The sequence below is a fragment of the Anser cygnoides genome, chromosome 14 (assembly GCF_040182565.1).
Source record: "Anser cygnoides isolate HZ-2024a breed goose chromosome 14, Taihu_goose_T2T_genome, whole genome shotgun sequence".
NCBI classification, from domain to species: domain Eukaryota; kingdom Metazoa; phylum Chordata; class Aves; order Anseriformes; family Anatidae; genus Anser; species Anser cygnoides.
This window is the reverse complement of record NC_089886.1, coordinates 12,005,885-12,021,879: the sequence shown is the minus strand read 5'-3', so window position 1 is coordinate 12,021,879 and position 15,995 is coordinate 12,005,885. Positions and strand designations below refer to the sequence as shown.

General features: G+C 57.5%; 1 protein-coding gene and 1 long non-coding RNA gene across 8 annotated transcripts; one reads left to right on the top strand and one right to left on the bottom strand.

The window, feature by feature from the left end:
* Positions 1–59: 59 nt before the first annotated feature.
* STING1 (stimulator of interferon response cGAMP interactor 1) lies at positions 60–8,313 on the bottom strand. Of its 5 annotated transcripts, none has more exons than XM_066977100.1 (7): positions 8,149–8,285; positions 7,634–7,909; positions 6,988–7,162; positions 6,056–6,164; positions 5,689–5,927; positions 4,538–4,664; positions 178–3,734 (listed from the first exon to the last, which is right to left on the bottom strand). In XM_066977100.1, the coding sequence occupies exons 2-7, from the start codon at positions 7,876–7,878 to the stop codon at positions 3,541–3,543; spliced, it is 1,089 nt and encodes a 362-aa protein (XP_066833201.1). In that variant the 5' UTR covers positions 7,879–7,909; positions 8,149–8,285; the 3' UTR covers positions 178–3,540. The 5 variants fall into 5 exon arrangements, with proteins under 5 accessions (XP_066833202.1, XP_066833201.1, XP_066833203.1 ...); XM_013202031.3 differs by having other exon boundaries at positions 187–3,734; positions 4,538–4,724; XM_013202032.3 differs by having other exon boundaries at positions 187–3,734; positions 4,538–4,724; positions 7,634–7,878; positions 8,149–8,268.
* On the top strand, positions 4,731–14,375 carry LOC136786382 (uncharacterized). Of its 3 annotated transcripts, XR_010824907.1 has the most exons (4): positions 4,731–5,032; positions 5,407–5,479; positions 13,831–14,127; positions 14,259–14,375. It is a non-coding gene; the product is annotated as an uncharacterized lncRNA (long non-coding RNA). The 3 variants fall into 3 exon arrangements; XR_010824906.1 differs by having other exon boundaries at positions 4,731–5,479; XR_010824908.1 differs by lacking the exons at positions 4,731–5,032; positions 5,407–5,479 and adding an exon at positions 13,369–13,482.
* The last annotated feature ends 1,620 nt before the right edge of the window (positions 14,376–15,995 follow it).

The following is a 15,995-nucleotide window of genomic DNA, read 5'->3' as shown; positions in this document are numbered from 1 at the left end:
CACCCCCAGGCCCGTCCCATCACCACTGGATGGCAGGAGACCCCAAAGGGGGGCTTTCTGGCGTGCCTGCCTGTGGTTGTTCTACAGCCCGCTGGGCAGCCAAGCTCCACCACAACCGCTCTCTCACTCCCCCTCCTCGAAAGAAGAGAGGGGGAATAAGCAAGTACGCTGGAAAGAAAAAAAAAAGGCTCATGGGTTGAGATAAGGATAATTTAATTAAAGGGAAAAGGAACAGGAAAAAAAAAAAGGAAAGTAAAGAAAGCACAGAGAGAAGAAAACAAAATATTCTCTACTTCCCATCAACAAGCAATGTCTGGCCATGTCCTGGGATGGCCTCAATACCCGTAGTGGCTGCTCAGGACAGGTGTCTTCACAATGAGAGCCCTCCCTCCCCTTCCCCTTTCCCAGCTTTTGTTGCTGACTGTGACCCCATATGGCGTGGGGTATCCCTTTGGTTGGTTTAGGTCAGCTGCCCTGGCCATGGCCCCTCCCCACCTCTTGCCCACCCCAACCTGCTGGCCCCGAGGGGTTTGGAGGGAGTCTTGGTGCTGTGCCGGCACTGCTCAGCAGTAGACACAACATCGGTGTGACACAATACCATACGGGGCGCTGCAGGAAAACTTAACTCCATCCCAGCCGGGGTGGGGGGTCTGCTGCTCCCTAACGCCTCTCCTCCATCCTGGGGGCAGAGGAGAGCTGCTCAGGCTCGAGAGCAGGCTGAGTGTCGGAGAAAGTGCTCAGCAAGAGCACCCTGGGCCTGGAGGGGCTGGTGGGTGGTTGGTGCCTCAGGGGCACCCTGGTCACAGATGAGATTTGGGGCCCACAGCCCTGAGCGAGCAGCTGCTGCAAGTCTGCCAGGCTGGGGCTGGGGGCAGGGGGCTCCAGCTCCCCAGGGACGCCTGCCCCATCTCTGCAGTGGCAAGCGTGGCTTCCTGATGTGGCATGCCGAGTCCGTGCTGCCCTGCAAGGAGCCATGGGCTCAGCCCTCACCCCTGTGCCACACCGGGCACTTCTGAGCCAGCACGATCCCCGCCGAGCAAGGCCAGTGGCACCGGGCGGTGGTGTCCACGCTGTGGTCAGCAGACACACTGGTGACAACGGCTGCTGGGGATGCCACCACTTTGCAAGTGCCAGCCAGCAGCGGGCCAGGCCTGCGGCACCTTCACCCACCTACAAGCCGGGGAACCCCGGGTCAGGGCCGACAGAGAAAGCTGCAATTAGTGCAAAGACTTGGCCACTTTGTGCTGTTAGGGAGGTTGAGGGAAAACTATCCCTAATGGCTATCCCTAATGGCTATCTTCTGCTTGCCAGCGTGGGCAGCAAGCTTCCACTTCCTTCTGAGGCTTGCTATTCCTGCCTCTGTCAGCCCTGCCTGCCGTACTCTGCCAGCGAAGGCTGTCTCCTTGCCATTTGCTTGGCCCTGGTTTGCTCTGGAGCAGCGTCAGAAGCTGAGCTGTCGGACACCAGCATGGTTTCTGCTGGAACAAGGCTGCACCGCCAGCTTTCCTCTGAGGCTCCTGTGTCTGCCTGTGCCCTGCTCACAGGGGCTGAGCCCAGCTTCAGCCAGGCTGGGGGTGGTGACGGGGAAGGTGGGAAGCGCCCGTACCTGAAGGGAGTCAGGACAGAGGCTGTGTTGTTGCCGCACGAGGATCCCTGGGGGAAAAAAGGCACAAACCTTGGGGGTGCCCTCGTGCAGGCTCTGCATCCCTCACAGCTGTGGCTGGCGGTGCCTGTGCTGCTGAGCTCAGCCCTGGTGCTGTGTGTTTCCAGTCTCTGCAGGTGCTCACAGCCGCTCTGTGCTCCGAAAAGGCGAGATGGGTGATGTGGGGCAGCCAGGAGCACGTCCTCCTGCCCACGCACTGGGACCAGACCCCTTGGTCCAGGACTCTGCTCTCTGCACGAGGGGTGTGTGCTCCCACTGCTGGCGAGGGGTCCCCCACCTTTCATCTGTCACTTTTGTTTTTTTGTGCAGATGCAATACCGAGAGATTAGGCTTCAGGTTAAGGTTTACCAAATCCTGCAACGGGTTCCATTTCCAAATACCAGCGGGACCAGTGTGAAGACAAATCTCTTCTGTAAGCTTGCTGGTGCTGGGGAGAAGCATTTCCCATCTTGTTCTTCCTGGTGCATGGCAGATGGAGCTCTCTTGTTTGCCTGGGCTGCTTTGCTGAGGCAGCTGCGAGCCACGAGCAGTTTTGTCCTGGGAAGGAAAGCTGAGGGGAGGCAGAATGAGCAGGAGCTATTTCTCAAGTGTCTTTAGATGCGAGAGGAGCAAGGTGCAGCTGATCCCTTAAAGAGGGGGCCACCCTTGGGGTGCAGAAGGTGTCACCACATTGTGCTCATCCAGGTCAGGAGAGTGGGCCCAGAGGCTTCACAGCGTGGTTAGGTGCTAGGTTATGGGCTTTCTGTGCCTCGGTTTGCACCCAGGCTTTTTTCCCTGCACTTAGAGGGGAACACGGGGTGGCACGGCCACATCTCAGAGGCAAGTCCAATGCTGCCTTCACAGAGCAAACAAGGCTGGGGCAGCGCCGTTGTGCCGGAGCCCTTCAGGCTGCAGTGCTGGAGCAGTGCAGCAAGGCTGCTCCTCAGCCGGTCTGCGGCTGTGGCTGCTGCTGTGCCACGTTGCCTGCTGGAGCTGCCTTCTTGCCCGCTGGGAGCCCCCACTGTCACCAAAGCTGTTCCACCAGGCGCTTGAGGAAGCCGTGACATCCATGCCCAGCCACTTAGTTTTTCTCAGCCAGGACCACTGAAGTGTGGGGCTTGGGGCCTGGCAGGGCACCCATCTTCCTGCTGGAGTGCTGCCGCTGCCATTCCCAGCCCCGTGCGCTGCGAGCTGTCCCAGGCTGTCTGCATGACTCTTCCTTTGGGAGCCATGGGCAGAGCGAGGTGCATCCAGCATCTCCGGGGTGGGAGCTGCAAAAAGGAGCTGGGCAGCTGAGGGCCAGGAATGGGGCACAGGCTCAGCGCCTGCCTGGGGCCAGCAGGAAAACCCAAAGCCAGCCCCTTGAAAGGCCAGGATTGCTTGGGCCCAGCGCACACCTGCACATGTGGGGCTGGGATTTCAGCATTGCGGGGTGTCCAAGGGCAGGCTGTGTGCCATTCCCAGGATTTGTGGTCACGCAACTTACCCCAGAGAAAAATGCTTTATATGATAAAAATTGAAGCAGATAAAAAAATAAAAATAACATAATAATATATATTCAGGGAAGTGGTTCAGTCACCATCCTTGGAGGTCTTTAAAAGACGTTTAGATGTAGAGCTTGGTGATATGGTTTAGTGGAGGACTTGTTAGTGTTAGGTGAGAGGTTGGACTCGGTGATCTTGGAGGTCTCTTCCAACCTATATAATTCTGTGATTCTGATTCTGTATATTAGGAATATACAACAAAACAAAGGAAATGGGAAATGGAAACAAGGCTGTGGTTTGGGTCAGCTGTAAATGTGAAGCATGGGAGCTCCGGGTGCACGGCTCCTGCGGGAGGCCGGGGCTCACAGCCACGGGAGGCTCCTGCTGCAGGAGTGGGCTCGCAGGACGGGGACCTCAGGGGTGGTCGCTTCGCAGGGGCTGGGGCAGGTCGGAGGCACTGATCTGGAGGCTGAGGTCTGTTGAACCCAGGGCCGTGGCCAGGGTGCGCGGAGGGGTCCCCTCGTGCACCGTGAACTCCTCCTGCTGCTGCTGCCGCAGGTGCCAGAGGATCTCTCTGGACAAGAAGTGGGGCTCGGCTTCTCTCGGCTCTGGAACAGAAGAAAGATGAAACCATCCTTCATGGTCTGGCCTGAGGCAGGGGTATGGGCAGGAAGCAGTCTCTGAGAGATGCCCCAAAATATGCAGAATTTCCTGAAAAGTCAGAATATGGTTCCTACTTCCCTTTTCCTCACACCGGAACAAACAAAATAAAACACAAAGTGCAGGAAGGAGAATAAAACACAGGCACCATGTGCTGGGCTCCCAGTAGTGCCTACTGTGGTAGGAACCACCTTGCTGGACGGAAATGCTGCTCCCAGTCAGGGAGAGCACTGAATTTCTCTGAAAAAAACTGATGAGAATTTTCTTGTTTCGGCAAGAAACAGCAAGCTGCTGTCAAGCCCCGCTGTCCTGGCAGAGGTGGGAAGAGGGGAAATGAAAGGGTGAAGGGGAAGGCTCACTCCCTGGGGAGTGCCGGGGAGCAGCACACATGCTGCTGGGGGACTTGATGACCCCAGACGCTTCTCCCAGCAAAATCAGCAGTGACAGCACCTGCTCCTTCCCCTGGAAGGCTGCTGTTATATCTAACGTTTGCGGGAGCATCTTGCTGCCACAGCCAAAGACTGCTCATCTCAGGGGCCTGGGGGGACTTGAGTGGGGGCCAGTATCCTACCAGTATCCTCCCTGCTGCTCTGGGGCCCGCAGCAAAAAGTCACATCACCCACGCCTGCTGCCAAACACTGCATGGATCCTGCAGATTTCCCCTTGCATGTCCTGATCCAACAACACACAAGAGGCTGGAGAGCACGGCCACCGTGCTGGGCACCCCTGCCCTCGTCCCCTGCTCGCTCACCCTCGTACGCAATGAGCCGGTAGGTTCCTGTGCACTCCTTGGAGCCTCTCAGGATCTCCTCCAAGGTCCTGTAGAAAAGCTTGGCCTGCTCCAGGCGGTCGTCCCGGCTGAAGGCAGCGCACTCGTCCTGAGACATGGCATAGAGCGTCTGCAGCGGCGTGGCGTACTCCACCGCACAGTGCCTGGCCTGCAGGGCGAGAGGCGAGGAGTGCGGCCGCTGGCGTCCCCCGGCCCTGCCGCGCGGGGAGGGAGCGAGCGGCCGGGCAGGGGCCTGCAGTGCCATGTCCCAAGTGTTGGGGCTCGGAGAGCTGCCCGGGGGCTGCGGACAGCTTTGGCGAGGCACAGCCTGGGGGCAGTTTCCCCCTGGAGGCTGGGTCCCCATGGAGATGCCCCTCGTTTGCGTTCCATTGTGCCCTCTTGGTGGCTCCTCTGCTAGAGACATCTGAGCACCCTGATGGAGAGCAGGGACACGGGAGGAGGATGGATCCTGGCAAGGTGAATGTACAGCTAGGAGGAGGGTGGTCAGCCACACAGCTTAGGAGAGATTCAAGGCACTGCCACCATCAGAAGGCAAATGAGAAGGACCTCCATGAGAAGCACGGCTATGCCCGTGCCTCCATCCCCAGATGTGTCGGCAGGACCGACGTGCAGCCTGCACCAAGGGTGCCTGGGGACGTGGAAGGAGATGAGCGCACTGCAGGGGGCTGGGGGATCACCAGCCTGGAAAAGAGGTTCCCAGGGGAAATCACATGGCATTTTCAAGCACCTTTTCCTAACAGAAGGAAATATTCCTCCATCCCATGGGAAGAGGGGAAGTGATGCTGCAGACCTGACATCCACTGCTTTTTTTTTTTTTTCTTTCTGTTCAGCTCTCTGCAGTTTTCTGGACTCCAATCAACTCCAGGAGGGGTTAAGCAAGCCCCAGATGCCTGCAGGGCTGAGGTGGGGAGCGTGCAGCCAGGAGGGAGGGGGCCAGGAGGGAGGGGGGCATGGGCAGGACCTCTCCATCTAATGGGAGACTGCTGGAAGCTGGGCATTTCTAACAGAGCAGGATCACTGTCCTGCCCTTGCAGCTCCTTTTGGTCTGGGATCTGAGGCCAGAAAGACCTTCAGGCATGCTGAGTGCTGCAGTGGGGCTGCCCCTGGCATACCTGGTTGTCCCCATCCCTGATTGCGTAGAAGCTGTGCTTGTAGACCCTTTTTTTGATGCCGCCTCGGGTCAGGGTGGTTTCTGTGAGGTCTGTCAGGTACTGGATATTGCTGTCAGCTTTCTCCAGGTCATCCCAGACGTTACAGCTCAGAGGGATCAAGATGTGGAGCTTCCAGGTCTCCCTGCATGCCTGCACGTTGGGGTTGGCTTTGCTGATTTCCTCCATAGACTCCTTTATGCCTGGGGGGAGAGAGCATGGGACAAGGGTGCCTGAGTGAGGAAAGCTGCTATGGAGTCTGCTCCCTGCTGCTCTGCTATAGGTTTTTCTGCCTATCTAGGCCTGATAATGCAGGGAAACAGCCACGTACGTGGCAGAACTATTTTCAGGTACCCAACATAGTAAGACCAGGCAAGCCCATGAGCGACGTTCTGCTTGGACCTCTCAGTCATCTCAGAGATCTCCGCCGCCGAGGGCTTCTGCAGAGGCAAGGAGAGAAAGATGTGAGAAGAAGGCAGAGGAGAGGGAAGTGGCAGCAGCGGCTGCCTGGCTCTCCAGCAGCACCCGGCTCTCAGCGGGGACGGAGAGCGGCGGCTGTCTCCAGAGGGCCCGGCACAGCAGCCCCTGGTGAGGCGGGTGGTGCTGGGTGAGCCTGGAACCTGTGTGGTCCTGTACCCCAGCACAAGCTGTGCATCGGCCCACTGCCTCCAGCCCGTAGGAGGAGACATCCCAGTGTTCGACAGCGTTGGGATTTCCAGGCCCATTGATGCTGCCCGCCAGCCCTGTGTGTTTGTTTAGGTGGAAATGGGTGTTCAGGCCTCCTCAGAGCACCCCTGGGTAGCCTGTGGGATCCCCAACTGCTCCACCACTGCTGGAGGAAGGCAGAGCCCTCCGCAGTGCTGCAGAGGGACCTGGAGCTCGGCACTCAGTGCGTTCTGATGATGACAGTCAACCCTTTGGAGACCTCACGGGCTGCCCTTTCCACCAAGGACTACATTGATTGACAGACGTAACCCCCATTTTTCATCCCTGTGGGGCCCTTGCTGTGGAGGGCTGGTGCCCGTGCCACGGAGCGGCTGCTTTCATTAAACGCAGGAGCACGGGGCCCTCCGGATGGACGCCTGGCAGGGTGCTGCCCAGGGCATAGCTCTGCGGGGCTGAGCCGAGCCAGGTGGAATTTGTCCCTCCTGCAGCAGGGCAGCGTGCGGGTGGGCTGTACCGCGGGTACGGAGCCAGGCACCCCGCACTGTGTGCTGAGCATCCCCGGGGAGCACGGGCAGGCGCAGGGTGCCAGTGCCTTACCTGGAGCCCGAGGGCGAGGGCGAGGAGATGGCACAGGCAGGTCAGGGCAAGGTAGGGGCTGAGCCTGTCTCCCTGCTGCAGGTCCAGGTAGGCTGAGCCACCGATGAACAGCAGGGCCAGGTGCCAGCGTGGTGGGAAGCAGGCGCTCAGCGCCCTCCAGAAGCTGCCGTGGTATCTGGGTGGGAGAGGGAGGCGCGAGGTGGGCTGATGCCCACTGGTGGGGTGCTTGGCCAGGGGCGCTCCCACCTCCCCGCCAGGCCTCCTGGAGCAGCACAGCACCCTGCAGCCCCTGCTCAGGAAGGACCTTGGGTCTCCAGCAGCGCTCGTGGGCCTGGAGGGGAGCAGTGTGGGGCTGGACACCAAGGGGAGATGATCTCCAAAATCCCCATGCTCTCCAGAAGCTGATGGTGGAGGAAGGCTGGGGCTGTGATTTCTGCCCCAGGGAAAAGGGACACCAGCGAGTGACCACGGATAGGTCCACAGAGGCGTGGGGAAGGGCAGGAGGAGAAGAGGAAGACGGGAAAGTCGGGAGCAGCGAGGATGACAGTGAGCAGCTGTGGGGGCACTCGTGGGGACAGAAACGAGGAGCAGATTTCCCCGCAGTGCTCCGTGGCCTTGTCTCCGCAGCGGCCCTGAGGTGGCTCACCTGGACTGGAGGTGGAAGATCTCCTCTGCCAGGCAGCAGCAGCCCTTGAGCAAGGTCCCGATCTGCAGGGCTGCCAGGTGGGCGGTGAGGCGGTGGGCAGCGGGTGACAGGGGCTCCCCAGCCAGGCACAGCGCCGCGGTGCAGGTGGCCAGGAGGACGTACACCGCGCGCTGCGCTCGCCCTTCCCTGGCCTTGGGGATGAGCAAGGCAGCGGGGCTGCTCCGGCGCTGCGGTTCCTGAGACATCTGCAGCAGACGGGGGGGTCAGCAGCAGCAGCTGTGGCCCCCAGGACCCACATCAGCACAGTGGTGGAGAGCAAACGCGCACATGCAGAGCTCAGCCAGCACCCCAGAGCTTGCAACAAAGCTACCAGTTCCTTTGTGTGCGGCTGGGGAGGTTCCTCCGTGCCCCGAGTGCCCAGATGGGCTGGCAAGCCAGAGCCTTGCCGGCCACCCCGCTCCCCCACCAAGGCCAAGCCCCAGCTCTGCGCCCAGGGGCTCCCGCTGTGCACTCACCGGAGCGACCGCGGCCACGACACCGGGAGCTGCCTGGGCTTCGTGCACTGTGGGCGCTGTGCGCAGCACCCAGCCCAGACAAACACCGCTTCCGTCTCCCTTCCGAGGCTGCTGCTGCAAGCAGTGCCTGGGCTTGCTCCCGGTGCCAAGGGCAGAGCCGCATAGTTCCCGAAAACCCGATGAGGAGCGAAGTGAAAATGAAAGGAGCTATGGCAGGCGCAGGCAGTGGGTGAAGGCGTGGGAGCCCTCCCACGCTGAACTTCCAGGAGGTTCCCTGGCCCGCAGGAATCCGGCCCTGGGCAGCACAGGGGGATGCCGCAGGTTGTGACATCTGGGAGTTTACACCTCTGGAAAGCCCCAGCACCTCTGCCAGCTCACGGAGTGGCTGAGCCAGGCTGGAATGAGGAAGGAAACCAGAACAAGCTTAGTTTTGTTAAGTGCAGTATGCCGGGGTGAGCTGAACGTTGACAGAAGTGAATTCCTTCTAGCAGGAAGGGTGGCTCTCGGCATCCCCGACCACGGCCCCGCGTGTAGCTCCAGGGGCAGCGAGCACACGGCAGGAGTGCCGGGGCACCTCGCATCGCCACAGCCAAGGCTCAGCTGCAGTGGGAACCAACAAGGGATGCGAAGGGTCAGGAGGAGGCTCCTAGAAGTGCATGGGCAGCAGAAGGGAGGCTGAGGGACAGGTGGCCCTGCTGCTCACGGGGACAGGACACCTGGTGACCACAGAGCCAGAGCAGACGAGGTGCTCAGGGCCACCTTTGACTTTTTTATTGCTGAGGTTTGCCTTCATGCCTGCCAGCCCCTGGTCCTAGCAGCAGAGTCTGCAGCAGGGAGGCATCGTCCATGCTAGAAGAAGATTGACTCAGGGCACACCTCAGCCAGCCGAACACAGACAAGTCCGCAGGACCCAGTGGGATGCACTGGAGGGTGCTGAGGGAGCTGGCCCATGCCGTGTCTCTTTGGACAATAGTAGTGGTTGGGGAGGTTCCCGAAGAGTGGGACAAGGCGAGCATCACACCCAGCGTGGGGCAGGGTGAGAAGGAGAGCTTGGGGAGCTACAGCCTGCCCAGCCACCCCTCTGTCCCTGGGGAGCTGAGGGAGCAAATCCTCCTGGAAGCCACTTCACGGAGCCACGGGCCCCTTGCCAGGGGTCTCTGGGGGCTGCATGCTCAAGGACCTTGATTCAGGCATGCCCACAGCCACATTCAGTTCAAGCATTTGCAAAACTAAAAGGGTGGGAAGAAGGAACAGCTGCATAGAGAGGCCAGTGGCGAGCTACTTGTGCTTGTCTCCAGGTTGGTGGTTTGGTGTTTGTAGAAACCCCAGCAAACCTGCTTTGCAGGATGTTTCACCTGCTTTCCAGCCTGGGGAGGGCTTGTGGGTATAGACAAAGTGCTGTTTGCTTCTCCTACGTGAAGGCTGGCTAAAATACCAAGCAAATGGCTTCCTCCTGTGCCGGGCCAGCTCTGCCTGCTTCCCCAGCCATCTCAGGAGGCTCCTGCTGGAGCCAGCTGCCCTGCTCCCCACCTCCCTCCTGCCCCGAGCAGCCGGGTGGCCGTCCTGCCCATGGTGGATCCCAGCCGCTCTCCTTCCATCCCCCCAGCACGCAGGCACCCTATTTCTGTCCCTTTCACTTCTGCTTCCAGCCAACCTCTGCCCCACAGCCTCAGTCCGTAGCTGTTGCTAATTGCAATAACAAACCAGCGTGGAAGGAGCATCTCATCTGCACAGGAGGCGAGGACCAGAGCAAAGAGACATCACGGCTGGCTGCAGATGCTTTGTCCTCCATGGCCTCTTGCTGTAACCGACAGTTTGTGTTTCCAGCTTGTGCCTTGGCTGGTGGCAAGCTGCAGGCAGCTGCTCTCTGCTTAGGATTGCCTTTCCTGAGGGCAGTGGTTGCGGCTCCCCCTCACTGCGTGCTGTTACGCACTCAAGGCAAGGGCCCAGGGCGGTGTGCATTGTGCCAGAAGGTTTGAGGTGCTTAAAAAAAAACACCAAAAGGACCTCCCCAAACCACTGTTGTGGCACTTCCAAGCGGGCTGGTGGTGGTACGTCTGGCTGAGATTTAGTTGGGCAAGGAAATCAGCTCCATGTAAAGCACCCACGCTGTGGGCCCCAGCGAGGATGGTAGTGTCTCACCCTGGAGGTTTCCAAAACACCGATGCGCAGGCGGCGTACCCCCGGGCAGCACGTGCCGTGGCCTTCGGCTAACCACGGTGCCGGAGCTCATGGAAAGCCCCACGCGTGGTACAGGTGGGTGAGGGGCATCCTCAGCTTCCCGTGCCCCACGTCTTGGGCTGTGTGCACCTCCCTCGCAAAGCAAGCACGGACAGTATCACGGGATGCTCCGGAGGCAAACGAATCACAGCTGAAGCTCCTCATCACGTCACTGAAGGTGTCGAACTGCCCAAACCATTCGTGGTTAAATCCCTCTCCAAACGCAGCAAGAACCAAGCTCTCTGCTGAGCCAGCAAGGTGCTTGCAGAGGCAGGGAAAGGCAACTTCTGGATGCTTTGAGAGAACCCAAAAGAGCTGATCTGGTGCAGCACAAACTAATCTAGGGAGGGCCGTGGTGCAGTGGTTGGAGCAGCGGAAGGGCTCAGCCTTCCCTGAGGTCCCAGCACCATGGGCTGAGCGGACGGCTGAGGCCAGGGCTTGGCTTAGCCAGCAAAGGGTCTTGGTTAGACGCTCAAGAATTTGTAATAACCTGGAAAAGGCTGAGGAAGTCCCACAGTGATAGGAGGCGAAGGTAGGGGAATGCTGTGAAGGTGCCTGGAGCCTCCCCTGATCTCTGTCAGGTTCTTGGTGTGAGAAACTAAGTTGTGTTTTTGCAGTAGAGAATTACTTTTCTGTATTCCAAGGTAGTTGTGTAGTCATAATAAGGAGAAATGCTAAGTAGATAAGCGGACAGTAGAAGGCCTCACTGTTCCAGAATAAGGTGGAAGCTTGAGAAAAACAGGATGAGCAGTGCGGGAACAGTAAAACAAAGATCACAGGTTCTCAAAACATAAGAAAGGGAAAAAAGGGGAAAAGGGAGAAATTAAAGGGTTAAAAAAAAAAGAAAAATTGTACATATATGGTATAGAGGAGCATCGAGTAGCTTGTGAACCTGTAGTACTCAGCCAATGAGGAAATGGGGGGGTGATCAGGTGTCGGGTACACGGGTGTCCCAGCCAAAGAATTTGGCAGTTGCCTCCTCTGTCCCCATATTATGCAGGGCCACATGGAGATGGGCTTTCCAGGGACATGCCCAGCTTGGGAGGTGCTTTGCCTAGCCCTGGCCCCAGGCTGAGCTCCCTCAGCAACAGTGGGTTTTAAACAGTGGCGGCCCATCCCTTCTTCTCGGGATCATGGGGCTGCTCTGCCTGTCCCACATCCATTAAGGTTCTTACTTCCTTTGGGGCACTAAAACCTCCTCCCTAAGGGCTTTTTATCCATTTAATAACCATCAGTGGATAAATCTGTGATTTATCAGTCTTCTTTTGATCCCCTGTAAACCGTCAGCACCTGCAGCATCCCGTAGCAATGAGTCCCCAGCCACAGGTGGGGTGGAGAAGCCCTTTTTGCTCCTTCTGAAGCTGTCTCAGGCTGGCGTTGTTTGGGCTGCCCCTCTTCTTGTGCTGGGGGTGACAGGAGCGCCTGGTCCTCTGCCCCTCCCCAGGTCACTGATGGCTTCAGACCTCAGCTTTCCCTCACCCCCTTCCAGGCTGAAGCACCCCGGCTGCTCCGTTGTTCTTCAAAAAGCAGCAGTTTTGTGCTTGGTTGTGCTCGTCAAGAGGCCCTGAATGGTTCTTCCAGGTCTCTTCCAGCTCACAGGTGTTAAACCACCGGGGTCACAGCATGGGTCCCCGGGGCCTCCTGCTGGGACCCCCACCCACCTGCCCTCCATCTAGCAGCCCCCTGCTCTCCTGCCCTCAGCCACCGCTCAGCCCTGCGCTGGCACCTAGAAAAGGGAAGCGGGCGGCTGGGAGCCTTCTCTGGCCTCCCACCACGTGTCCTGTGGGCACCCGACCGGACCAAGCTGAGATCGAGTGAAATTACAGCAGAATGCAGTGGCTGTGCACGCATACGCCTTCTGGTCGCTTTTGCTGTCGATGTTTTTGGAGACTTCATCCAGCCTGCAAGTCAGGCAGAGCTTGGCCGTGGGGATGGAGCCCCCAGAAGCTTGGTGTGGACTGCTCAGTTCGGCAGCCACAGGGACCCCTGGGAAGCTGCCCCTGCCATTCCCCCTCTCTGCAGCAAGGAGGGTGCGGTGTCTGCAAGGACAGGATCCCTCGGTGGACCTACAGGAGCCAACGGGGCATCGTCAGACCTGGAAGTGAGACCTCAACAAAGCAGCGGTCCTTGCCTGAAGCCGTTTTTCATGCCTACACAGCCGCCCTTCTCCTCTGCAGCTGCGCGCTCGCAGCTTTGCTGGGATTGCCCTGTGCAAGAGGGCAGCACAGAAACCCCAGCTGAGGCCAGATCTTACCAGGGCAGTGCTATGAAGGCACGGTAGAAGATCTGAAAGCTGATCCTGGAAAACTGCGATTCATACAGCCAAAGTGAATAAAAGGGGGATAAAATGGGATGGACAAGCAGGTAAGCATGTGGTGAGGCAGGAGACGGTAGCTCTGAAAAAAAACTTTAGGGAAACGAAAGCACAGCACAGGAGGATCCCAAACGTGACTGCCAGGGGTTGCTAGGCTTTAAAATAAAGCCATGCCAACAGATGTAATCACACGTGTGAATATCGTTTTTATTTCCTTGTTCCTCCTCTCTCACCCACTTGCAGGAAATGTACTGTTGCCTTCTGGGTCAGGACTTGGATACAGAGGAGGTTCGTTGGCTCTCGTGGCAAGACAGGAGAGATTCACAGAAGCCCGTCCCTGTGGCACAGGGCCCAGATCTCTGATGTGCCGTGCTGAGGCCAGGCACTGGTTCCACCACCCATGGACACCTCATTGCCCCTGAGGTTTCTGGCAGGCTGGGAGCATGGGAGCGAACAGCTCGGGGTCTTCCTGTCACTGCCAGCGCTGCCTGGATTTCTGCCCCAAAGCCTCCCACTCTGTCCCCATTTAACCATTCAGTGACCGCCCTGCTGGCGTCCTCAGCGTCCTGTGGAGACCTCGGCAATGCAGCCTCCCAGCCCGGGCTGAGCTCTGGGTCTTCCCCTGCTTCTTCGTTTGCCTTCCTCCGACACCAGTCCCAGCCTCCTGCTGAGATGGGCACGGCCGCGAGCTCCAAGGGCAGCGTGACCCTGTCACCGTCTGTTCCAGGAAGAAAGACGTGCTCCAGGTTGGAGCGGATGAGTCTGACCCTGAGTGACAGGGAAGTTCTCGGTGGTCTTGTGTGAGTGACGTTTTTGGGCTCAGGTTTGTCTCCTGCGTCTCACGTGGTGGCAGCGGCTGGCCAGGGTCCCCACCGTGCGCCCCCGTGCCCACGGCTGTTTGTGGGGCGGCGCCGCGAGCTTCCTTCTGGTTTGTATCAAAACCAGAGAAAGCTTGCAAAACAGACAAACAAACAAAAGGAGTTTGGGAGAAGAGGGGGGTGGTAAGTATCAGAAATGAAAACCACACCAGCAAGATAGCGAGATAAGCTTTTGGAATCTGTAAGACTTCACAATACTTTTTTTTTTTTTCCAGGTTTGGTTCATTGTGCACTGCAATTTCCATTAACACTTTTTTTCTTCTCTTGTAGAAAAATCCATTGTTTGAAAACAAACAAACAAACAAAATACCTCCAACCCATGCTTCACTGAATGAAGAAAAATCTCAGATTCTTGTACTAATTTGATTTTAAACACAATTAACCAAGGACAAAAGCAAGTCACTTTACAAGTTACTTCTATTAGGCTTTAAAATTATGACAATTCTGGATTTGAGTCATTCAGCGCGGGACAAAAGACTCTGGAAATGGAAAATCGCTGTGGAGCAGGGGCACGTAGTGCCGCGGGGCTGTTCCGGCTCACTGGCCCCTGCTGGGCTTCTGCCGCAGGTCCTGTGCACCCACATCCCCTCCGCACGCACCCACGACAGAGCACGCTGCTGGGGCACGGGGAGATGCTGAGATGGGACCAGGACCGCAGCATTTACCCTTTTCCTTCTTCCCCCTCTCTTTGTCACCAGGAAGTGCCCAGACATGAGGACGCAGCCACAGGTGTGTGCTCTTTTTCCTGACTCCGTTGGACTTGAGCGAAATGCCAGCACCGCTGCCAGTGGGGGAGCTGGGTTTGTCCTCTCCTGGGCTGCTTCCTCCAGTCAGCTTCCTTGTGTTGGCACAAGCAGTCTCGAAGAGAACCAGGCCAGCTCACAGCCCTAGGTGCTCAGTAATCCTGGAGGAAGCTAGAAGTTCCTTCTGGGTGAGATGATCCACCTTAAGCACAACTGCATGCCAGAGAACAGCCAGGTATCTGCTGGGACTTGCAAAGACACAGCTCCCACAGCCCGAATGCTGTCCTCTGGGGGGAAATAATAATAATAATAAAATCTCCAAACCCTGCTGGCTTCCATTGTCTTTTGTGCATCGCGGAAAGGCGACAAACACCGTGCTTTCTCTTTGGCATCAATGAAAGCGCCGCTGAGATTTATTGGTAAGATGACTTCAGCCCATAGCAATGCTGGAAGTTTTCCTGTGAACAACGTAAGCAGGTGGTGGTGGTGACTTGTGGATTCTGCTTTTGGTTGTCTCTGTTTTTTGCCTTTCTCTGGAGTTTAATGTCCCAAGTTGCTCTGCAGCAGGATGCTCGGCTGTATTGTGTGCTACAAGATACCCGATGTTCTATGTTCCTACAGGCTGCAATCTTTTGGTGATGTTCTGAGGGTCAAGCTGACAGCCGTGTTCATGCCTAGGGCAGCTTGTGCCTCGGGACAGAGCAGCAGAGCCCTTAGGGGGTGACGGGGGGCACACCTGCTGGGCTCAGGTGGCCAGCTTCACCTCCTGGCCATGAACCAGGACAAACCCGGGGCTCCTTGCCCCTTCCTTAGCTTCTAGTTTCAGCTTTGGCTTGGAGAACTACCTTGAAAGGGGTCCAATCGTTGTAGAGCCAGGATTGTCTCTGGATTTCAAACCTCCTGGCTGGGATCTCCCCTGCTCCGCTGACAAACACCCGGACACACGTTCCGCAGGGCTGTTACAAGACTAAAATGAGCATCTCTAGAGCTCCTCATCTGGGAGAAAAAGAAAAAAAGAAAACACCCACAAACAACAAAAACCACAGAATCAGCTTCTTGATAACTGTTGCTGTGGATACTGATCCATCTCGTCTCTTGACGGGGAGGACAATGGGGGAACAACGCTGTAGCTGCACTGCAGGTTTCCCTGGCACCTACAGACAGCCTGGATCTGCAGCAGGAGAGGGAAGAAAGAGTGTTTCATGAGGTGAGCGTCCCCACATGATGCATGTATATACACGGAAGTTCACTCTGGAAGTTTTTTAAAAACGCTTGGACCTGGGATGCCGAAGAATTCCCTCTCAGGCTGCAGGGCTCCCCGCCACCCGGGCCAGAGGACGGGACTTTGGAGGCTCCTGGAGGAAACTCTGATGAGCAGCAGGAAAAAACGTGGCCTCTGCCTATGTTTTTAAAGGCACGAATGTTTAGAAGCTGCAGAGGCACGTAATTCCCCTCGGTTTGTGGCTATGAAGGAATGCAGGTCCTTGCTGCTTGCCCAAGGGTCAGAAGCGGAGCTTCCTCCTCCCCCACCCTTCGCCCTCTCCACTGCTTCAGGTCCGTTTTCTGGGATTTTTCCTTGCAGCTTGCCCACTGTCACATGCCCAACCTTGGTGAAGTATTGGGGGGTTTCCTTTTCCGATTGTCTCATTTCCTTTAGAATTATCTCTTTTCACCTTCTAACTTTTGCTAGGC